Source organism: Schistocerca cancellata, chromosome 1, assembly GCF_023864275.1.
Source record: "Schistocerca cancellata isolate TAMUIC-IGC-003103 chromosome 1, iqSchCanc2.1, whole genome shotgun sequence".
Lineage (NCBI taxonomy): Eukaryota > Metazoa > Arthropoda > Insecta > Orthoptera > Acrididae > Schistocerca > Schistocerca cancellata.
This window is the reverse complement of record NC_064626.1, coordinates 754,268,582-754,294,637: the sequence shown is the minus strand read 5'-3', so window position 1 is coordinate 754,294,637 and position 26,056 is coordinate 754,268,582. Positions and strand designations below refer to the sequence as shown.

Genomic DNA, 26,056 nt, shown 5'->3' with positions numbered 1-26,056 from the left:
GATGGGCAGGGCTTGCACATTAGTGGGAAATGATGGGCATCAGATCGACAGGCCCAATCCATTAGAGATACCTGCAGAAATGGCCTGCAGTTTTGGCTCTTTGTGGAAGTCCACCTGTGTGGCCAGCTATTCACGTGTCATACACCGTGCTGATGTAATGAGACAACATTGATCATTCCGTGCAACAGATAACTTGCACAAATACTCTGAAAATCAATACTAATGAGGTAGCAACTCACCAAAAAGATGATCGCTGAGCTGCAGAGGGGCTCACAGAAAAGACACTCACACTCTCACTAAACTTTCAGCCATAGCCTTTGTCAGAAAGTGAGAGCAATACATACATTCACACAGTCACTCACGCATAACTCATGCACATATGACCACCGTTTCTGGCCACTGCATCAACAATCTCTGAGAATCCGATCCAAACAAACGACTTTTCATGTCTCCCTGCATCTCATCAGCAGCTCCTAGGCTAGTGGCAAGAAGTGGTGGAAGTGCTGACTGCAAGGTGAGGGAATGGTAGGAAGGGGAGAAACAGTAAGAATGAGGAAGTAGGGAAGCAGTGCACGTACTCAGCTGCGCCCAGCCAACGACAATGCATGACATCTCGGTAAACATACCATTTCATTTACTGAGACAAAAAATGAGATTTTTTGAGTATCCTACCCCCCTCCCGGGGTGCACTCAGCCTCGTGATGCCAATTGAGGAGCTACTCGACCAAATAGTAGCGGCTCCGGTCAAAGAAAACCATCATAACGACCGGGAGAGCGGTGTGCTGACCACATGCCCCTCCTATCCGCATCCTCAGCTGAGGATGATACGGCGGTCGGATGGTCCCAATGGGCCACCTGTGGCCTGCAGACGGAGTGGAGTGCTACCCCCCTCCACTCCCCTCCCAATGTCCCTTTATGTTTTAAATTCACTGATTTCCAGAACTTGTGGCAACCCTGATTATGATTTCTGTATCTCCGTTTATTTTTCGAAGTAGCGTTATACTTATCCACCTCTCTTACCATCGCAAATTTCTTTTCCATAACCCCCCCCCCCCCCCCACCCTCTCCTTTAATTTATTCTGCTCAATGATATCCCTTTGCAAGTAGAAACATTTGTCTATTTTGAAGATATGCAACATGCTGGTGTAGGGCACCAATTTGTTTACATATTTTGATATATTCATTGTTAGCCAATAGTTTTTAAGAACACGCAATGCAGCAAAAAATCCGATGGAGTGTGAAAGACTGGAAGCAATGAATTAGAACACCCACCTTAACAAACCACATATTACTTTGACGGTGACAGCAACACAACAATAAAAAGAAAGTTTCACTTAATAAATCAATCTTGAGCTTTAGGGAACAAAAAGTGTCTTGTTACATCAACAGAGGAAATAAAAGAAATATGACAGGAAGATGGCAACATTCTGGTGCAGGTAGCAAGTGAATCCCTTTTGACAACACTTAAAACTTTTGTTTCATCCCCGTATATCTTTACACTGAATGGCAAACATGGTTGCAATGAAATTTTGGCAGGGAGCTTCATAGGGCGTGGCGGAAATGGCCTTTAAGAAGGAACTGAGAGCAGAAATATGAGAGATGTGAAGAGATATTCCCCCTCAAGCAGATGCCTAGCTGGTGTGATTGTTTCCCTAGTGCAAGCAATTCCTTCTAAAGACAACTTTACATAACATTTACAATTTGAACAGCAATATATAACCAAAACATTCCAAAACACCATAGCATGCAGTCAGAGCATCCTCTCCCTTATATTATCCATCCTTTTATTATTATATAATTTTAACAATGTGCAGTTATATTTGTGGTATCCATTACAGATAAAATCAAAGTTCTTATTATCCTAATTTAGTGATTAGGTAGTAAACAATGCAAGATCATAAAATCTACCTAGTATGAAATGAAATGAAGAGTAAATGTAAAAATAATATATTACGTGTATTTGTAAAATTTAAGGTCAACATGCCAAGCTATGAAAAACTGTAAATATTAAGTATATCATTTCACCATAAGAATTTAGGTAACTCTATTAAGTTTTATATCAAATGCTCAGCACTCCAGCACACATCTGACAATATATTTTTTATTTTATAGTAGCCCCGTGGCTCAAGAGCTGTAAATTTCATGAAATTTACAGTGACTAGCATCACAAATGAATAGTGGCTAGAATGGGAGCAGTGGAAGTTGCAAGCAATGGGAAGAGAGTGCACAGTAATGATATAGGCTAGGGCAGAGAGTGGGAATCCCATTTTACATCTGAGACACAGCAAAGACAGAGCTTGCATTTGGAATAAGATGAGCGAGAGTCTCGTTTTGGGTTTTAGCATCTAGGTCAAGGTACAGTGAAGACATGTCAAACTTAGTTTTTCTGGGTGGCATCCAGCCACATGTGAGCACAGTTGTAATACTTATAAATTCCAGGAGTGAAGTAGAGTTATGTACTTAGTAAAATACAGCTACATTGACGATAAGACCAGCAATGAACTTCAGCCATAAATTATACTAAGATACTAGCTGAACCATCGCTTACCTTTTGCAATTATTGATTGAGTGCAAACTTCACCCCTGGTTGTTCAGTAATACTTATTCAAAATCATTCCAACTATAATTTGATACTTTTATGTAGTTCAGATTCTACGCATTCTTCGAAATGCACTGGTGTATGATCATACCCACACAAATAAACTTTTTTTCCCTTCTATCCAACCTTTTCTTTATCTTTCTATTATTTCTTGTTTTTTCAGTTCCTTGCAACTACCTCCATCCCTCCTCCCTCACACCTCTTTCTGGTCATTATATTGTTGAATAACTTTGTAATTTTAGTAAATACTCTTTCCTTTCCCCTGTTTTTATTTAACACTTTACACACTACACCTTCCCTGTCAGAAGAGATCTTCATCATCCAGTCTTTCCAATGGAGTATCTAGTTTATATCTGCATGCCTTGCCTTTTTCCTCTTCAGTATTTTATTGAAGACAAGACATAGCCTTCAGCTAATATAATTTATTTGTGTTATATGAGTTTCACTCAGTTTTTGCTATCACTGAATATGGCCTTTCATTCATCTTGGTATCAAAATATCTCTCTGACATAATGTAGATCACGAAATATTAGAAGCACTACATACCAGTTCGTATGGGTTGCAGTAAAATGTTATTGTGGTGGAATAATGACCCACATCACTCTTTGGATCACGGCACATAGCTCCATTAGAATACTGCAAAGTCAAGACACCATTTTCGAATGATGGACCTAATGAGTCAGTGACGTCTCCTAAATTCCTGAAACTATAAATACATAATGTTTAACAAGATGGCTTAAATCTTGCACACACAATGAATGTATGAGTTTATACACTAAAATTCAATTTACATAATTAAGAATCCATCAACAGACTTCTAGTTGGGCACCACAGCCAAGATAAGTTTAAAGAAAGACATTGTTCCACTAGCCTGTATTTTAAAATATTACTTACTAAGCATTACTAGTTTCTAGAGTTGGTCATTCACAATTGCATAACAGATGTGGACACATCATCCCTGTCAAACAGATATATGTCATGTACTGGTGTTCTTAGCAAGGTCATCAATGTGTGCATCTGGTATGCAGGTGAGAATGAGTGATGCTTGAAGCTAGCAGTGTTTAATGAAGTACTATTTTAAAATCTAGCCTGGTGGAACAATGTCTTCCTTGAAACAAGAGTCCTTCACTTTCATGATTAACAAATAACACAAGCATACAAAGAAGGTATCACTCTTTTTGAAGGTATGCAACATAGTTTAAATATCTAATGCTAATACTAAAACTGAATTAATATGGTATGGGATGAAAATATGAAATCAATAGTAGCAAAGGCAAATGAAATGCTTATATTTGTTAGAGCAATTCTGAGGAATGTGCAACATTATGTTGAGGAAATGTATACATCCTAATCTAGATAACTGTGACAGTGTTTCTCAGAAGCAATTTGCAAGGCAGCGAACATCAAAGGAATTCATGAAAACACTTCTAGATGTTGGTTCACATGGCCATTCTCCGCAGCAAGCACAGAGCTACTTTGTTTTGTAAATAAAAAATTCCTTCTCTTGCTGCACTGAATTTTATTTCTCCAAGAAGTGTTTTGACTTTTTTCAGCTTAAGACATCATCAGTGGGATCTAGAATGATACAGTTTTGTTTTGATATGTGTTATTTATAGATTATAAAACACTTCACATCTCTTTTTTATGTAAATAAGTGATTACTTATGGTTCTTCATGTGTATCATTCTAGATCACACTGACGTTTCCTTAAAGTGAAAAAGGCAAAATGCATATGGGAGAAATAAAATACAGTGCAGCAAGAGATGGCATTTTTCATTTACAAAACAAATAACACTTCCAGGTGCATTAACACATAGCTATGTGTACATGGAAGTGTAATAGTGTTTTCAGGAAACACAACTCCCAGAAAAAAAGATCTGCTCAAGAAACTTTATGTAAATTTAAAGAACCAGTATTCATGGCAGGCTGTGCAACAATTCTGCTGCATCCATCATACTTCTGTGTAAAGACAATGAGAGTAAGGTAAGAGAGGAATGCAGCCAGTCATTTTTTCCACACATCATTTGCAAATGGAAGAGGTCAAAGGGTAGCCACTGCTGATGAAAAGTGTCCTCCATTATGTGCCATACAGTGATAATTTTGTAGGTAAGGCTCTTATGAAACAAAACATCTTTCTTATTATGATCTCTACTGCAATAAGTTGAGCCATTTAACAAAACAAATCCCTGGCAAATTGTGCAGTTCTTCTTTGAATATTTTTCCAATTTTTCTAATAATACATTATTTTTTAGAGTCTCAGCCCAACAAAGAATTGGATGAATGAGGGTTCTGTAAACAACCTCTATCATGTGTGAATTACATTTCCTTAGGATTATTCCAATAACTGATCATCAGAAGTTTACAGACAAAATAAAAACAAAAATTTTCATAAATGAATGAGCTGCATTTAAATATGGAAGAGATATGTTCTACACAGTGTTCTTGACATGTACAGACGCTAACAGGGTCACTCAGCAAGAACCAAGGTCTGGTTGTTGTGATGTGGTCTGTGGTCGCTTAGCATGACAAGCATTATATGGCATAGGAAAATCACTGCTTCTCTCAGTCTTCGTGGTCAAGGGTTGGGGGCTTGCATCTCCTGAGTCAACCAAATCCCATTTCAGTTGCTTTCATTGGTGGATATTATCCTACCAGCATTTCTTATTTCACCAATTTCCTGTGTAGAAATAAATGGTGAGCACCTTGTCTTGCCTGTGGTTAAGTGCTGGATGCAGTTCTCCAAGATTCCTGTCCTTTCACTGAGCCCCTGTCACTAAAAATTCTTTTGGGTCCTCATCTATAGAGTGAAGTGGCTTTCGTTAGTAGCTATTATTTTGATATGTGGATCAGCAGGCCTGATAATCAGAAATTCCAGAGTTACTCTTAATAAAGTTGTAAAAGGGCTCATGTTTTGCCGAATTCTAGTTCCTTTGTTACTTGATTAAGCATAAATAACAATTTTTTAAAAATTCTGTGTGTGTTTTCATCTGAATGCTTACATGTCAAAACTGTTTTAAAAGCATTTATATCTACAGCTGACTGTCAGTTTAAGAACATTTGTGGTTTGAATGGTCAGTTTTTCTTGCTCCTAGTTACTACGTCAAGGTCAGCAACCTGCGAGTGATCTGTACTTATTTCTGTTATACAATTTTAATGTATATTTTACATGTATTTTAGATTCTGAGCTGAATCAAGTAACTGTTTGATGTGTAAGCTGAGATCAAGCTAGTCATCTTATGTTGGCTAATGCATTCATTTTCAGCTCTTTGTAATTCTGTTTCAAAACTATTAAACAAATGCATCTGTTTTCCAGCTCTTCTGTGAATTATCATTTTAGACATTCATTTTTTTACTCATTACACAAGTTAAAAGATTGTTTTGAGCTGAATGTTGTCCTTAATTTAGTTTTTCAAATTGTGGTTGTTCTACAATATTATTCAAAGTAATTGTTAACAGTCTTTTGAGTGGCTCTGGGGTAAGACGTTAAATGTTTGTGAGATTTAAGAATTCAGATCAGCTTAAAATTGAAAAATAAAATAAAAGTATAAAATTTTTGTGTTATATGCACCCAGCAGCTTATCACATCTAGATCCAGGCTCCCTACTACCCATGTCTTACAGGGAACCCCTCAAGTGAGAGGTTGCATAAAGCATGTTTACAGCATTCGACACCCCATATACTGTGTACCATGCAACAACAATATTGGTTGCTAATGGCAACAGTCGGTGGGCCTGGAAGTATCCAATGGTGAGTGCAGCACGAGGCTACGGAGCGTAGTTGAACTACTTAGTCCATGAGTAACTCACAGTGTTAGTGGTGTTGATACGAAGCAAAGCAATGGTAACGATAAACAAAGCAAACATTGCATTATATCTACAACAGTTGTCAAATTTGAAATTTTGTCAGAAAGGAAGCCAAGGAATCAAGCATACTGAAAAAGAAGTGGCAGATGAAATATTAGCATTTCTGCAAGATACATCAGTGGAATATATGGTGTCGTATACGTTCGTCTGTGCTGATAATATACATGAAGAGTACAATGAGAACGATACATGCTTAATAAGAAAAAGTGATACTGAAACAGGTGTCGAGCCATGTAGCTCATAATCTTTGTTGGACAGGGTGTCACAAATTCCAGAAACACAGTAAAGGACAATCATTGTACAAGGAGTGGGTATTAAACATAATTATATACATGGAAATCCTCCTTTCAAACAAAGCTTCAACTTGACGATGCACAGAAAACAGCAGAATCGGTTCAAAAATTTGTAGGCAAGATAAACAAACCCATACCATCTACGAGTAATGAATATGTTTTCAATTCTAAGCAATCAGGATCTTAAGAGGAATTGCATATGAAAGGAACCCTGGAAATTAGTGGTACCAAGAGAGTTTTATTAAGATTAACTATAATCAATGCCTTAACACATTCGTATACAATTATACCAGCTGTTGATCTTGATGGTAAATTGGTTGGAAAGTAAGTTAGTTATTGTGCTGTGAGAAGTTGGACATTCTCTGCCCCCTATGATTCTTTCTCGTGGTCATGATCTTGCAAGAGCAGTAGGGAATATTTATGTCACAGCAAGCAAGAGTCGGGAAAATGGCTACAAGAAAGCTATAATGATGGTTTGAGCAATGCTTTTAGCCAATAGCTGGTCCAAATAACTTGCTTTTGCTTGATTCCTGGTCCGCATATAAAAATTGTACTCCTTTAGAGCAAACTGTCCCACCTGAAAAGTGTGTGCAACTGCAATTCATACCACTTGGAACCACAGTACAAATTCAGCCTCTTGAATGTTTGTTTTTTCTGTGCCTATAAAACATAATATCACACTATTTGCAGCTACACCGTAAAGGATAGCCAGTTTCACAATAAGCTCCACAACAGACTGTTTTGAATTTGGTTGCATGTCATCATATTCCACCGGTTCTCATCATCCCGTTAAGCCAACATGATTCTATGTACATTCCTTAAGAGTGGATATCTAATTGAACTTGCTGCATGGTTTGTGATTGTACGAAGTTTGCTGCGAAATTTTGTGATCACTGTGGCACAACATTTTTCATTTGGTGTTCATGAAGCAACTTAATGGTTTGTTTTGAACTTGTCTTGAATGACAATTTCTATTTTGTGAAATATGATACATACATTCCATAAAAGGTTGATTGCTGCAGTCCCCAGACAATCATTTTCTGTCGCTCTCCTGATGCACATGGTGTGTATCAGCAGCTATAATTTTTTGTCATAATTGTTAACACAAAATTTTCAAATGAGCTTTACTAAATAGTGAACTTGCAATCTCATACTCAAGGGGTCCTTGTTAGTAGTTTACTGCATAAAGAGATAATCTATGTTATCTTGTGTCCTTTCCTCTTTATCTATGAAGTCCCAAATGTTCACGCCTGAAGTTTCCTGTTGCTCAATTATGCATTAAGTACAATTAGAAAATTGAATAATATTTTCCCGAAACTTGCCACACTACATTGCTTCTGAATGTCTGAGAAAAATATAATGAGTTACATTTGCAAAGAAGGTGTCATTCCTATCACATTATCAGTTCAATTACTCTATGTGCAAGTATCTTGTTTACTAGACAATGGGGTGGAGTTGTATCTAAGGCTTTCTCATGCAAGCAAACAAACAACCATTTTTTAATCCTTTATCTACTGTCTTTTGGATGTCATGACTGAACAGAGCAAGTTGACTTTCACACTACCACTGCTTGCACATATTTCTACAAAGGAGTTGTTTGGTCACCTGAAAAGACATCATACATAATCAAAATACATGTTCTGAAATTCTGCAAGAAATCAGCTTTACTGATATAGGTCTCTCATTTCATGTGTCAGTCTTGCAATGCTTCCTATAGACTGGAATGACCAGCACCTTTTTCCAGTCATGTGGATGCTCCACAATTCCATCAATCTCCACTGAAGAGAAGCTAGAAGTGAAGTCAGTTTCTTCAGATATTCAGTATTGTCACAACGTAATCACAATCAAGTTCAAATCCAAAAGCAGGGTCATAAATGAAGAATAACACTTACCACTGAAAGCACACTCATTACAGACACCAACAAACAGACAGAACACAATTACCTCCTAAACAGAGAATGCTGCTGTAAACGTAGAATATCCCACAACAGACAAACATTACAAACATAAGAAATGTAAGTGTGTTCCAGAAATGTTGAGTACTAAATGACAAGCATTTGCTGCTGATCATATTTGTACTGGAGACCGACAGCACACCAGCAAGTGCCGCGAAACACTACTCCATACTGCCTGCACCACGGCTCACAACACTGCCTCCTCTTCCAGAGAAACAGCAACCTGCTCTTTCTGAAGTTCTCACAGAAGCCCATTATAGCATCCCAGATCTAGATCTTGCCAGTTTTCCTCTGTATGGCAGTGCTGTATAATTCTCAAATTCAAGTTATGTTGTCACATCAAGCAGGCCTCAGTTTCCCAGAATGAGAAGCCCCCATTATCAATCTGCACCTAAGGACAGATATAGGATTTCATACGGAGAGATGGTAAATGTCCCTGCGCTTTATTCTTCTTGATGACGAGTCATAATTTTGACCTTGTAAGCAACATTCAATAAGCGACAAAGGATATGATATGGAAGGCATTATCATTTTAGTAACATTTCCGATAGGGCCAGTTTCCACATGGGAATAAAAATCGATACTAAGTCTCCCGAGCTGTATTTTACTGTCTGATGCTTGGTATTATTGTGCTCTCTGTCCTCCTCCTCAGCCTCTAGGGTCCACATGCGAGCTAACTATCTTGTTTCTTCAGTCCAGGGTTGTAACACAATGTGAAATTACCAGAGATACTAGTCTCAACTGGAAAACTCTTCCCTGGTCAAATATCATCAAATGGACTGCTCCGTGCTTCAAAATAATACTTTCCTTAAGGAACTTAGTTGTTTAACAGGCATGATCCTGTCTACAGTCTTCACAAATCCCAGGTGATCTGATTAAATATAGTTGACTGTAGATGTGCTGGGAAGGTGAGCAACCAATTCTGTCCAACTAGATCGTAGTTCCTCCAATACAATGTAATTTTTGTTAATTGGAATTCTCGTTTGGTCATTTTATCCTTCTTCAGTGCTGTATCTTCCTGCTATTGAACAGCAATATCATTTAATGCTCAAATTACTTAGTTTTCATCCACACTGGTATGTTCCATCAAAGTATTGCCTGAAAGGAATCAACATCCTTCTGCGTGTAGTATGGGAATCAACATCCTTCTGCATGTACTATGGGAATCAACATCCTTCTGCGTGTTGTAGGTCACTGTTATGTCATACTCCTCAAGTCTTCGTGCCCATCTCGCCAGTTGACCCTGTAGTGTATTCAGCTTAGTCAGCCAACATAGAGTATGGTGGTCTGTGATAACAGTAAATGGTTTACCAAATAAGTAAGGCCAGAACTTGTTGATGAACTGCAAGACAAACTTTCTCAGCTGTAAAGTAGTTCATCTAGAACTTTGAGAGTACTGTGGAAGCATCAACTATTGTGGAAGCACCAGCTATCACCTTTCCCGAATTTGGACTAGAACTGCTTCTGTTCCATAACTGCTAGAGTGAGCGTGAAGTTTGTCTTCACATTCTTGTCATACAATGATAGAACATGAGATGATGATAGTACCTACATAAGGAGGAGGAAAGATCTTTCTTGCACCTTGTTCCAAGAAAATTTGGTACCTCCCTACAGTAATTCTTTCAAGGAATATGCCTTGGTTTATAATTCAAGTAAGCATCACCACTAGTACGAAAACATTCCAAGAAGGTTCTCACATTACAAATGTGCTGGGGAATCACAAAATCTGTGACTGCTCTAATTTTCTCCGTATCAGGACAACTCCATCGCCATTTTATTTGCTGGGCAATGAAGAGGCACTTATTCAAATTCAGGCAGAGGTCTGAAGTCTGAACCCACTTTAACGGGGCAGTCAGGAAGCTTAGATGTTCTACAAATATCTCTCAAGAAATGACTATGTCCTTCTGATAATAAAGATACATCATCCATTTAAGGTGTCAAAGGAAGCTGTTAATCACAATGTAATGATTATGCCACATATCACATATAACTTTCTAAAGTACAACCAGAGTGCAAGTATTGCGTGACACTGTATTGTCCTCTTTGTGCCTACACAAGTTCACCATTCATCACCTTTCAGAGTGCCTGAGGATTGGTGGAGACAGTGTGGAGGTCTTGTTCAATTTTGAAATAGTGTTAAAAGTAAATTTAAATATAAAATAAACGAGTAAAGTAAAATCCAGCACGAATGAGATGATTATATGCAATCAATCGTGCTAATGGACACTATAGATTTTCAAAATAACATTAATTCATCGAAGCCCATGAGCGATGACAAATGTTGCATCTCATGGCGTTTCGTCTTCTAATGGAGGAAATGCTTGTTATTGGGAGCAATGGGTAACACAAGTTAACAGAAGCTGGTGGTGTCTGGCAAACACTTTATTTGTACACTGCAGAAGTAAATGCGCAGGTTTTTCAGTGATGAAATTTTGGTGGTGATTCAACAAATGGGTAATTATATTTCTAGGTATTTTATGCTGGACAGAATAAAATGAGTTGTCTCACACCACACACAGGTGAAACTGTGTTGGTGACGACTACAATTTGTGCATGTAGGCAGTCCAGATAGTAATGAGATCATGTTGCTAAATTCAGGTTATGATGACAATTTACAGTACTAATAACTTGGCAGATGTTGAAACTATCTTCTGAATACAAAAATTCAATCAGAAAATACACAACAAGAACTGTGAAAGCATGCTCGGTATTAAAGCAATGGAATAACAACCAAATGGAATATTGTTTCTGCTTTTGAGTGGTGAAATCCAGTAATCAAATGGATGGGAACCTCATAAATCATCATCAGTTAATGACATTTTGAAGTTCCATGGTGAATTGTATAAAAAGGGTTAATATATGTCTTGAACACTGAGAGTATTTGAATTTTTTTCTACTAACTACATTCTACCACAAAGGACAGCCATTTTGGGCTACTTGTTTGTAGTGCTTTCTATTCCAAAATTTCCAAAACTTGTTGACCAAATTAACTGCTACCAAAATGGTAGCATGACCAACGTGTTGGGATACATTTCGCTTTGCTAGTATAGAATTGTCTTGTGAAGAACTGTGGTAACCTTTAGTCTGTAAATGTACATTCGGCCATTCTATCTCAACATTGTGGTTGACCTCGTCCGTCTGGGTACACTGCAGTACACGATGCCATTGTCCTTTCTAAATTTTTTTTAAACAGATAAGAGTTCAGAACACATGCAGTTTATCATCACTGAGGCAGTGTGAAGCCAGCAGCCAGTGTAGAACCATGAGTGACTGTAGGAAAAGGCACATGCTGAGGGACATGGTTTAACTACTACATCATAAATTACAGCCCGGTGACCAACTGCTAAAACAGCTCTGAGCAACTGCTCTCACAGCAGTAGTGATGGAATCTCCAGAATGCTGTTCCAAGTCGATATATTCAAACTGATGAACACAATCAGTTAAGGGAATCAAGAGCATTCTTAATCACAAACCACCAAGATCTTAATGTGATTAGCAATAGGATACAATAATAAAGTTGAAGACCAATCAGAAAGCCAGGAAATTGGTTATCTCTTAAGAGGCCATCCTGTGTTATGAAGGCAGTCTTTTCTCACTCAGTTTGGTTGACCTTTATTTGCTCGTGGCCTTTTTAAATGTCCACAGTTTGGAAAAACTTTGCTTCTTTCAGCCACTTGGTGCCGACAACAGGCAGCAATAGGGAGACACCTTTTTTTGTGATTTTGTTCAGTCATCAATAGTCGACACAGGAAAGCCATGTATCATGAACCTTTTTCCCAGGGCACACAGGACAGGTTGAAGAACACTCTGAAGGTTCAATGTTAGCATCTCACAGCACTTCCGAATTATGCATCGATCACCTGCATGTTATACAAGCACTGATCCACAGTGTTGATACAGAGTTTCACCATGGGCCACTTGGTCTGCCTTTTCTCAACTTCACATATTCAAAAATTCGTCCAGAATGGCTACCACTTGCCAACATTATTCCTCGTCAAATCAGATCCTATTGGCAGTTCATTAGTAGCTCCCTCCACTGTGCTGTCTGCACCGGTAGTGGAGTACGATTCTTGGTCAATGGCACTGAGATACCCAGCCTGGGCTGGTACAGCTGTTCCTACAAAGATATCTTTAGGGATGAGTTGTGGCTACTAGCGACAATTAGTGATACAAAGTTCTCCTTGACCACCTCGAATGCTGATGAATACCACTGATATGTTTTCTTTTATGAGTATCTTTTTGCAGTCAACAAAAGCTTCACAGCTACACTGAGCACCTAGACTGACAAAAGGAACATGTCTCATTGATAACAGTGGTATGAGAAGTTCTTCAACGGCAAACAAACATACATACATAGCAATCTTCGTTCCGTGTGCATGTTGGGATAGCCACGTCTGTTTGAACTCAGATCTTCCAATCTAAGATTCTTCTACATCTACATACGTACTCCACAACTCACAACACAGTGCATGGTGGTGGTACCCTACACCACTACTAGTTATTTCCTTTCCCGTTCTATTCACAAATAAAGCGACTAAAAAACAAGTGTCTATATGCCTCCATACGAGCCCTAATTTCTCTTATCTTCATCATCCTTATGAGAAATGTCTGTTGGCACCAGTAGAATCGTTCTGCAGACAGCTCCAAAAGCAGGTTCTCTAAATTTTTTCAATAGTGTTTCTCAAAAAGAGCATTGAGTTCAAGAAGCATCTCCGTAATACTTGCCAACTGTTCAAACCTACCAGTAACAAATTTAGCAGTATGCCTCTGAATTGCTTCATTGTCTTTCTTTAAACCTAACTGGTGCGGAACCCCAACACTCTAGCAAAATGGGTGTCACACTAGTGTCTCATATGTGGTCTCCTTTACCTATGAACCACATTTTCCTAAAATTCTTCCAATAAACTAAAGTTGACCACTCGCCTTCCCTACTATGCGTGACAATCCTTACATGTTTGTTCCATTTCATATCACTTTGTAGTGTTAACACCTAGATGTTTAATCAATGTGACTGTGTCGAGTAGTGCACTACTAATGCTGTATTTAAACATTACACATTTGTTTTTCCTACTTATCTGCGTTAACTTACATTTTTCTACATTTAGAGCTATCTGCTATTCATTACACCAAATACAAATTCTGTTTAAGTCATCTTGTATCTTCTTACAATCACTCAACAATGACACCCATCCCGTACACCACAGCATCATCAGAAAAAGCTGCAGATTGCTGCTCACTCTGTCCACCAGATCACTGATATACGGGGGAAAATAATAGCGGTCATCTCACACTTCCCTGGGGCGCTCCTGAAAATACTCTGGTGTTTGACGAATATTCGCCTTCGAGGACAACATACTGGGTTCTGTTACTCAAGAAGTCTTCTAGTTATTCTCATATCCCAGAACATATTTCATGTGGTCAGACCTTCGTTAACACTCCCCAATGGGGCACCGTGTCAAATGTTTTTCAGAAATCTATGCATATGGAATCTGCTTGTTGCCCTTCATCCTTGGTTCACAGGGCGCTGTGTGAGGAAAGGGCATGAAAAAAGGGCACACCAAATTTTGCCCGAGCAATGCTTTCTAAAATCATGCCGATTTGTGGACACACACTTTTCCATAATACGGAAATTTATTACTGTGGAACCTTGCTTAATGAGCACCTCTCCCGTGATGCCTAATTCACATAATGAGCAAAACAAATTGTAAAAAAATGACTCACTTAACAAGCGATGTTCTGTATAACGAGTGAAAACGATTTAGTGTGACGTCACCAGCCATTCACACGCGGCACAGGAAACATTTGACAATACGAACAACCCTTTGTTGTTGCTAGTAGCACATGAACAATGTCTTTAGTATGTACTGCAGTCTGGGTTCATACTCTTTCTGCTACCATCTCAGTGCAGCTAGTGATCACACATTTTTCTAAACTTGTGTTCACACAGTGTCTTTTTGTGTGCAAATTTTAATAACCTCCACAGAAATGTCCCTAAAGATAAAGCCACAAGAAGACGACCATAAGAGAAAGAAAATGACCTTAGAAATGAAATGTAAAAACATTAAAAAATGTGAATGTGGTGTGAGCGTTGCTGATTTATCATGCACATACAATCAGTCTGCATCAACTATTTGCACTGTCCTCAAGAACAAGGATGAGATTAAGGAAATAGAGGCTTCAAAGGAAGTGACAAGAGTATCTAAACAACTGTTTTGCATTCTGGATGATATCAAATAGTTGCTCCTTGTATGGATAAGTGAATAGCAATTGCAAGGCGACACTATTAATGAGAACATCATTTGTGAGAAGGCCAGAATGATTTTCGCTGACCTGGTTAAGAAGACACCAGGATCATCTGTGGCCAAATAAATGTTTAAGGGAAGTCGTGGATGGTCCGAGAAGTTTGAGAGAAGAACAAGCATCCACAGCATTGTGAGGCAAGATGAAGCAACCAGCTCCGACACAAAGGCAGCAGAGAACTTCATCAGTAACTTCAAAATGCTCGTTGATTCTCAGGATCATCTGCCTCAACAGGTTTTTAATTGTGACAAGATGGGCCTATTCTGGAAAAAGATGCTGAACCATACCTTTATAACAACAGACAAGTATGCATTGCCCAGTCATAAGCCAACGAATGACCTTCTCAAACTGCTGTTTTGTGCCAATGCAAGGGTGATTTGAAAGTTAAACCACTGCTTGATTACCTTCAGAAACTCCAAGAGCCTTTAAGAAGTATGAAGTCAGGAAGAGCAGGTTAAACGTGATGCGGAGGTCCAACAACAGGGCGTGGGTGGCACGTGACCTTTTTTTTGTGATTGGATCAATGAAGTGTTTGGTCCTTCGGTGAAAAAATATTTGCTTGAGATGAATCTCCCACTCAATGTTTTTCTTGTTATGGATAACACTCCTGCCCATTCTCCAGGCCTACAAGGCCATCTCCTTGCAGAATTTCAATTCATCAAGATCAAATTTCTGCCTCGCAACACCACTCCATTACTCCAGCCTATGGACTAGCAGATTATTTCTAACTTTAAGAAGCTCTACACTAAAGCACTCTTCAAGCCTTGCTTTGAGTTGACTGAAGCTACCACTTCAGAAATATCACTTCAACATTGTTGACTGCATCAAGATTACTGAAAAGGTATGGGAAAGGATTACTGAGTGTGTGGAAGATCACAGCCAAGAAATGACCACTGAAGGGATTATGGAGTTGCAGTGTGTTTCACAGCAGGATGTTGTGGAGAGGAGTTTTTTGGAGGAGGAGGAGGAGGAGGAGGAGGAGGAGGTAACAGCAAAGCAGCAATCTTCTGGTGCAATAAGACAAGAACATAATACTGTATGTATAATTTTGTTTGAATAAATGGCACAAATAAGATAAAAACATTAACATTTTTTCTGCATGGAACACATTATTATATTTTACATTAATTCATATGGGATAACTTGTTTTGCTTAATGAGTGTTTCACACTTTGAGTAAGATTCCAGAACGAATTATGCTTCCATTGCAAGGTTCCACTATATATTCAGACTGAAAATATGTTACAGAATTCTGCAGTAAACTGATGTCAAGGATATTGTTCTGTAATTCAATGGGCCTGTTCTTTTACCGATATTATAGAAAGGAGTCACCTGTGCTTTTTTCCAGTTGCTTTAGACTTTGCACTGGGCGAGAGACTTGCAATAAATGCAAACCAAATAAGGGGTCAAGGCCATGGAGTACTCTTTGTAAAAATAGGTTGGGATTCCATCCAGACCTGGCAATTTTCAACTCTTTCAGGTGTTTCTCTATACCAGTGATGGATCACAGAAATAAGGGGTCAAGTGTTTTGGACAGTGCTTGGCCTAGCGACCATTTGTATACATATCAGAAGAAAGGGCATACTGTAGCCATTCTAAAGTACAGCATAAAAACTTACAACGTTACTCACAACCTCTGGCCCAAGAAACTTGAAGAAATCAGTTGGTGCTTTTGCATTACATGTGGTCTATGGGAGACTTTAGGTGGCTTATAAAAGCACCACCTGTTCATGGGTACTCACTGAGAAAACCTAAAAAAGGTACAAAAAGTACCAATTGTGGAGATGGAAACTTCTATGTATCGCAGACCATTGAAATTAGTACTACATGTTGTTAGGACACAACACTCAGGGAACTTACACACTTTTCAAAATAATTATCCATTACCGAGATCCATAGGTTCAAAGTTAGTGTACTCATGCAAAAACACAGCAAAAACCTGTTTTTAGCCATCTTTGCACCATGAGCAACAATTATCTAAACAGTTAACCAAAGCAAATGACAAACTTTCACTGTACTTATTTAAACATTTATCTAGAAAATGTCATTCATCTATTCTTGAAAATTTTAATCCATAATCAAGATACACCCGTAAAACCATCATTTTTGGGTCCAAAAGTATCAGTAGTGGGAATGGTCACTTCTGTAATTCCTATTCATGGTAACTCATTGAATTTTTTACCTTAAAATGATTTTCTCAGTGAACATTGCAACTTTTTTCGATATCCTATTATCTATTACTGAGATCCAGAGGTTTAAAATTACGGTACTTATGCACGAAATATACAGTCTTCAAGCATAAATGTAGTTTTTAACTGACATAACAAACACATGACAAGGATTCTGGGGTCATAACAAGAGTTTTGAGGTCACCGAACTATGTTTTCAGTCACCATTTTTTCACCAATAAAAATTTATGATACTGTTTCTGTATAAAGGGTACTTCACACCCATACAAGCTGTCTTGACCTGGAAATTATGAGATGACACCACCTGACCGCATAAGCACCTTACAAATAATTATTTTATCAGTCATATGAAATTCTTTGTACTGACAAATCAAACATCATATTTTTTGTATACTGTAGGTGTAGTCTAAAAACGTTGTGTATTTTTATATAAAGTACTATGAAGTGAATTTGCATTGGATTGGAGATGATTCTGTGTTAACCTTGTAGTAAGCATACTTATTTGTTGTTTACATGTGTCAAAGTATGTAAATGTGTTGAAGTATATAAATGAACTATTAAAACTTCAGTGACCTACAGAATTCGTTTTATATTAGCAGCAGATCTTGCTATAACAGGGAAACAAAGGAAACCAGTTGAAAAATGCTCCTCTTTAAAATACTCCGACAGAAAGTGGAGAACCAGCTGTCTCAATTCTCATTCCACCTTCCTCAACAAAAATGTTGGCAAGTGAACAGATTCATGCTTTTTTGTGATGAAAGAGAGTAGTAGGGAGACAGTGGCAGTGAAGAGAGAGGAGACAGTGCCAGTGGCAGAGAAAGAGAAAGGAGACAGTGTCTGTGGGAGAGAATTAGAGAGGAGACAATGATGTTGGGAGAGAGATTGATGAAGACAATAGCAATGGGAGCAAAGGAGAGAAGAGACAATGTAAAATAGAGATGAGGGAGACTGTACACAGGTTTGGGGTGGTCTACACCACCCAGTTCAGCAAACTTAAATACAAAAAACTTTGCCCCCTTTCCCCCATCTCCTATACCAATGTGCCAAAAGTTTCAAGGTCTAGTGGTCCCTGGACAAACCAATCCCCAGGACGCATGGAGAGCACACAATGGTGGCTGAAGACAAAGACAGCAGCAGACTGTAAGGCAGAAAGTGAGAGACAGTGGCAATAGGACAGAAAGGACATGGAACAAACACTATGGCAGTGGGACAAAAGACAGTGCAAGTGGATGAGAAGGAGCCAGTGGTAAGAAAGGGCAATGGAGAGAGTGACAAAGACAGAGGGGGAGGGGGGGGGGCAGTCAATTATTATCCGCAATTTAGTTACATTTTTGTTTATTTTGGTAGTACTGTCATTTTACGTTGATGACGCATACTTTGTTTATTTGTTGTTATATCTTTCCAATTTTCAAGCTGCCAGGTTAGTTTTGTTATACCTGCCATGCTGTTAACCACGGTTGCTCCACTGTCTATTTGCACCTAAGAAGAGCAACGTTCAATGATCCGTTTTTTGTGGTCAGAAGGCGTATCACGGGCCGAAATTCACTGAAGACTTTTGGTACAGTACGGCAACAGTGTTCTGCCACAACTGATTGTCAACAAATGGATTGAAAAATTCTGAAATGGTTGCACAAGTATTACGTACGATGAAGGAGCTGGACAACCGTTTACCGCCACAGATGAAGAAACCACTGAGCATTCACATGAAATGATTCTCTTAGACAATGATTAACTATTGAAGAAGTGGCACATTGTCCGCAAATTAGTCACAGTTCTGCCTACGAAATCATCCACAACAGATTTGGGTTTCATAAAGTTTGTGCAAGATGGGTCCCATAACGACTCACACAGTGCATAAACAAACGTGCTTGGACATCTGCAAAAAAAAAAATTTGGATCACTATGGTAACGAAGGGGACAACTTCTTAGACAGGATCATTACTGGTAATGATACATGGATCCATCATTATGAGCTGGAGAGCAAACGGCAGAGTATGGAATGGAAACATCCAAAATTGCTGTGCAAGGAAACATTGAAGACCCAACCATCCACAGAAAAACTGATGCTTAAGGCTTCTTGGGACGCACAAGGTCCAGTACTGGAACTTCATGGGGAAAGGGGCACAAAAATAAACAAGTGTACGTTACAGTGAGATACTTACTGCCAGGCTAAAGCCTGCAATTTGAAGCAGATGGCGAGGATTGATGCCAAAAGGTGTTGTGTTGTTGCACAATGATGCCAGTTCGCAAACTGCTGCCCACATTGCTGAAACGGTCCAGAAACTAAAATTTGAAGTACTGGATCATCGTCCATATAGTCCAGATCTTGCCCCTTCCGACCATCACTTGTTAAACAGGCATTAAGGGGCCGTCGATATGCCTGGACAAAGCAGTGAAAGAAGCGGTGCATTCTTGGCTTGCAGCTCAATCGAGAACCTTCTTTTATGAGGGCATCAGGAAGCTTGTAGAACGATGGGCCAAGTGCGTTGAAACACAAGGAGACTATGTTGAAAAATGATGTTCCTGTAAGTTTCTTATTTGGTTACAATAAAATTTTATAATTACTTTGTGGATAATAATTGACTTATCCTTGTACATATAAAGAAAATGACACCGAGAGGGAGAGCTGAGTATGAAGGCTTAACTGAAAAGAGAGACTGGGTAAAAGGACAGAGAATATTCTGTGTTTTAAAAGAGAGTAAATATGTTCATGTGCCAAAAGTTTTGGTAGGAATGCAGAATAAGGAGGAGCACATTCACCTCTTTTTCACCAACAGGAGCATTTTACAGATGGTAACATTATGATTTTATTCCATTAAAACAACAAATTCAAAAGGCTGTGTTCTCTCATTGTTAAGTTTTTCTTGCAGTACCTGTTCCTGTTGGTGGGACGTATTTTCCGTTTACAGCTTTCAGCACAAACGCTTCTATATTACGGAAAATATCCTTATTTGGCTGCTCATGATAAGCATTAAAGGAAAAGAAGTCCAAGTCAACTAGGGCCTGGACATGCTGGTGGGTGGTGATGACATCAATGGGTATCCCTGATGTCTCAGTAAGTGTCATCCACAGAGGAGTTTTGCATGTGGCAGCCTTATCTTCATAGATAGTTGCCTCGCTTAATTTTCCTGAATTCAGTAGCTAGGCAAACCTCTGGTACTTCTGCAAGGCAACAGGGGACGGATATGGGGCATTGGGGAGCAACATCATCCAGGATACAGTAACGAACTTCATCTCACAGGTCAACTATACTCATATGCAGTTGAGTGGTGTAAAAAGATCTGTTGTGATGATTGATGTCTTGTACCATAATAGTTGTCAAACACTTGTCTTCTTTTTCTGCAACAGTGCAAAATGTGTCCGGGGCATCCAAAGAGTAAATATTCCAGTGTGTTGTCCTCCAGTGTCAAAGGTCTGTTCTTCTGTGGGTTGTTATACTTGATGTAGGTGTTGGTTGAACATGCATTTGTCAGATGCTGTGCTGTCATTTGACGGCTGCGGCATAAGTCCAATTTTGCTCAGCCCATTCTTTGTGCCACATTCAACTGGTGGTGGACATTTGTGCTAAAGATTGATACACCCCTTCTTCAATATTCTCTACTACCGCCTGACATTTGGGGTTGATGCTCATAGGTGCCTTAGTTCACTTCATCTTTCCTCTCACTACCTGGCATATGAGGGATGCGACATCCTGGTGGAATCCATTCGTCTCCTTAATATATGGATATTAGGAATGATGTACTGCTTGTATTCCAGTGCCTGCACGTGTGGATGACAGCTTTTACATTGCCTAAATGGTGCCATAGTGATGTAGATGACTTGAAGTACTCAGTGTCTCCAGCAAATAATGTCACGTTGAAACCACAATCAAGTTCAAATGAGAAGGCAGGATAGTCAATGAAATACAACACTTAACAACTAAAACCACATTATCACTGACAGAAACTTACAGCCAGAATGCAAATGACTTCCTGGACAGAGTGTGCAGCTATTTATATGAACACTGAATATTCCAACTTGCTGGTATCAATCCATCCTGGATTTTCCAAATTGCTGGAATTTATATAAACTTCAAATGTTTCAGAAAATACAAAATACAAACAATTACAAATGTAGGATATTTCAATAATTTTTCAGAAATGATAAATAATTGCTGGGGAATTAACAATGCAAAAAAGATAGATTGCTACTTACCACAAAGAAGACACATTAAGTTGCAGACAGGCACACTTAAAAGACCACAAAGCTTTCATCAACAGCTTTCAACAGTGGAAGTAAAACAGAGAAACACACACCATACGCGAAAGCAAGTACACCTTACAAACACATGGCCACCAACTCCAACAGTTCAGGTAAGAATGCAGCTATGAAGTGAGACAGAAGCAGCGATCTGGAGGGGGAGGGGAATGGGAAGGGTCAGTAGTGTACAGGTCGGGGAGAGAGAAACACGGTCTGGCAGAGTGTGCAGGGACTAGAATGCTAACAGGTGCAGCGTTAGAAGGTTGTGGAGCATGGAGGTGGGGAAAGAAGGAGTAAGAAAGGAGAGAAGTGCAGACCAGTAGGCAGATGTGCTGGCAAAGGACAACAAACAAAGAGAATGCAAGACGAAAATGGGGAGGAGACGATAGGACACTCGAAAGAATGGAAATAGTTGGGTGGAGAGTGTAGGGACGGTTTGTCATCATAGTTTGAGGCCCGGGTATTTATGAGACAGGAGACTACCAACCACCTGCCCACCGGGATGAACAGCCACTACCAAACAGTGGCCGAGATCACGGTACACCATCCTGTGGCACAACTTGCAGCTGAGCATAACGTTCCTTTTTTCCCCCACCTCCCTGCCCCACAACCTCCTGACACTGCACCTGTTGGCATTGTAGCCTGGCAGACATTGCCAGACAGCAATGCTCTCTCTCCCCACCCGTGCACTACTATCCCTTCACTCTCCCCGCCCCCCTGAGGTTGCTGCTTCCATCCCACGTGATAGTTTTACTCTGGTCCATGCTGCCAGAGTTGATGGTTGTGTGCATGAAGTATGCTTGCTTGTGTGTATGAAAGGTGTGTGTGTGTGTTTCTCTTTGCTGATGAAAGCTGTGGCTGAAAGCTTTGTGTTAAGTGTCTTAATTGTGCCTGAGTGTAACTTAATGTGTCTTCTTTCTGGTAAGTAGCAATCTATCCTTTCCTACATTGATACCTGGAGTTTCTGTTCTTTGATTTTGGTCAAACGGCTGTTCTTTCATCCTACAACCCTGTGATGTTTTCCTTTGTTACTCTTCTCTATAGCATTACTTTTTTTCAGTGTCCATTCTTTCTCCTTTCCATGTTTATTCACTGCCACCCAAACCACATTGTATCAACAATCTTCCACGCACAAGACAGGCTTCGTAACTGCGCAGATTGTTGGTGCAGCATCTGATGCCAGGGATTCTTTCCTCCAATAGTTATTATTATATTTATTCCCAATGTTCCCACTTCATCCCTCATTCTGAAGTAATTTAGAATTTTATTTCCACACCTGCCTCCGCCACACAAACTTGTGATCATATATCTAACCCACACCCCGTCCCCCTCTCCTTCCTGACTGCAACACAGCATACACTCACATACCACATCCTTTCCTTTTCTTCCAAGTGTCTGTAAGTTTTTATCATATTTGTGCATATTTTTAGGTATCTGTGTGTATTTTTTGTATATTTGCTTGTGTTTCTGTGTGTCTTTAGATATTTTTAAGCATCTTTTCTATTATCCAGCAACTCTTGCAACTATTCACACTTATTTCTCATACACCTTACTAACTTTATACTAACCCTCAACTACTTCTCATTTGAAGGGCAGGTATACAAACAAACATAGGCACCCGCATGGCTCCATCCTAAGACAACCTGCTTTTGGGCCATCTAACCTCTTAAAATGTCAAATCCTTAAGACTGGTTCAAGTTCACTGATGGTATTTTCATGATCTGGACATCCTATCTTCATTCATTCACAACCTCAACACCTTCTCACCCATCCACTTCATTTGGTCCTCCTCAACCCAGTGTGCCACCTTCCTACACGACCACCTCTCTGACAGCTCTATCTGCACCTCTGTCCGCAATAAAGCCACCAACCACCAACATTACCTGCATTTCAACAGCTGTCATTCCTTTCCCCCCATATAGACTGTCCACCCAGGAATGGCATATTTGCAGTCACAAGAGCCCCACTGCTCAGTATGCTGAGGGTCTCACCAAGGCTTTCAAAGACAGGCACTCTCCCCCACACATTGTCCACAAACAGATCTCCCATGCCATTTTGTCTCACACCCCTAATATTATCACCATCTTCAAGAACCGCCCACAAAGGAGTGTCCCCTTCGTAACTCAGTACTCCCCCTCCCCCCCAACTAAAACAACTGAACCACATCCTTTACTAGGGTTTTGATTACCTATCACCATGCCCTAAAATGAGGGACATCCTACCCAAGATCTTTCCTAATATGGCATCCCATCGCCTACCCAACCTCCACAACATGCTAGGTATCCCCATGCTACTCCCTTTACAACCCCTTGCCACAAGGATCATACTTTTGTAGAAGACCCGGGTGCAGGACCTGCACAATCCATGAACCTAGCACTTCCTACTAATGTCCTGTCAAAGGTTTGTCCTATCCCATCTGGGGCTGTACCAGCTGCGAAAGCAGCCATGTCATTTACCAGTTCTGATGCAATCACTGCACAGCTTTTTATATTGGGCAACTGCCAACGAGCTGCCCAACAGGATGACCAGCTGCTGCCAAACTGTGGCCAACAGCTAAGTACACCATCCTTTGGCACAACATACAGCTGAGCTTAACATGCTGCTACAACATTAACCGAGCCATTGAATCCTCTCATCCACCACCAGCTTTTTGAAACTGCGGAGATGGGAGTTATCCTTACAGCACATTCTCTGCTCTCATAATTATCCTGGCCTCAACCTACAGTAACATGATGTTCCCACACCTCCATCCAACAGTTTCCAAGCCCTGCTCCTCATTTTCACCTCCTACCCTCTTCATTTACCGCCCTCTGCCAACATACCCGCTATCTTTCCCCGTTCCTCTCCTTTTTTGCTCCTTCCTTCCCCACCTCCCTGCCCCACAACCTCGTGACACTGCACCTGTTGGCATTCTAGTTCCTGCATACTCCACCAGACAGTGTTCCTCTCTTGCTCCACTCATATACTACTATCCCTTCCCTTTCCCCATCCCCTCCAAGCTACTGCTTCCATCCCACATGATAGGTTTGCCTTCTGGTCCGAGCTGTCAGAGATGGCAGTCGTGTGCGTGAGGTGTGTTTGCTTGTGTGTAGGAATAGTGTGTGTTTTTCAGTTTCTCTTTTGCTGATGAAGGTTGTGGCCAAAAGCTTTGTGTAATTGTCTTAATTGTGTGTGTCTGCAACTTAATGTGTCTTCTTTAGGGTTAGTAGCAATCTATCTTTTCCTACACTACTGATATTCCTACCTGGAATTTCCATTGTTTAATAATTGCTCGTGGTCGCATTTGAACTGGCATCTCCTCCACGCCAGTCAGCAACACTAACCATTATGCTACCTGCACAAGCCAGGTCTCATGGCAATATAATATCAAAACGGCACCCCAACAGAACTAATCCAAAGATTTGTCATATCATCTGCATCTTTATATAGAAGAGTTCTAGAATACAGGCAAAGTGTAAATATGACTTGGGGTGAACAAAATTAGTTTCTCTCTGACAAATAGCACAAATTTTAACAGCGACTTCAGAAAAAAATTGTCTTGCACTGTTAAAACATGTTATCCTGCGAACAATGCGTAGATTTAACCAGAGAGGTTCATTGTTCTAACTTTTCAGAAGCCTTCTACTCAGTACCACATAATATTATAAAGGTTTTATCATGATCAATATGAAAAATGGACAAGGGTGAAATACATGTTGCAGTAAACCTTAATGTGCTAACAAGCTATCTGGAAGGTAACTGTGAATGTGTAGTTATTATCAGTCACTTGCTTTAGTAAGAAATGTTGTCCTATTTAGTATAAATTTGTTTTAAATCGAAACTTTTAGGTTGGGTACTCATGTAACTGTGCTCAAAATTTCATCCATGACTTTCATTAACAAAAAATACAATGCACGTTCAGTATGTTGCTTGTTGCAATTTACTGTACATTCGTATTTGTTAAAAAGTGGCATTCCACATGCCTTCCTCACATTTGGGTGCAATACAGCACTCATCTCTGCACTGAAATACAAATTCTTTCAAATATTCCAAGACCATTTCGTAAATCTTGATAAGACCATATAATTCACTGCTCTGATTTTTCAAGCTTATCAAAAGAGTACTCTACACTTCACTTTTGAGATTATCCCAGGCAGAAAAATCCAGAGGGTTGAGGTCAACTGATCTAGGAGGCCAAAGTATAGGCTATGCTCAACCTGTACATCTTGGAACATACTGCCACATTAGATGTCATCTTACACCAGCAGTACAGTGTACCAGTGCCTCATCATGCATATTATCATATTCCCTATCATGTGCCATGGGTGAAATTTGAGCCTAATTAAATCGAAAACTAATCAAAATAATTAGATTTTAAGTACATTTATACTAACTAGGACAATACTTCAATATGAAGTCAGTGGTGGCTTGTAATCACTCACTCACAATTATCTTGCAAGTAGATTGTTTGTGGACCCATGTTTACTGGAATGTTTTTGCTTCTGATACAATCAACTTTCACCTGCATCAGTTTTCACTATTGATTATGATTCTGCCTGAATTTCATATAAAACTTACCAAATGAGAAAGCGCTGGTTGATAGACACTATAAAAAACACAAACACACACACACACACACA

At 39.6% G+C, this 26,056-nt stretch overlaps 1 protein-coding gene across 2 annotated transcripts in view; it reads right to left on the bottom strand.

The window, feature by feature from the left end:
• The window catches only part of LOC126186242 (cation-independent mannose-6-phosphate receptor), a 628,020-nt gene that overhangs the window by 414,518 nt on the left and 187,446 nt on the right, over positions 1–26,056 (bottom strand). For both annotated transcript variants that reach the window (XM_049928195.1, XM_049928194.1), the window contains exon 12: positions 3,146–3,305. In XM_049928195.1, coding sequence (XP_049784152.1) covers positions 3,146–3,305 — 160 coding nt within the window. The remainder of the gene's footprint in view (positions 1–3,145; positions 3,306–26,056) is intronic.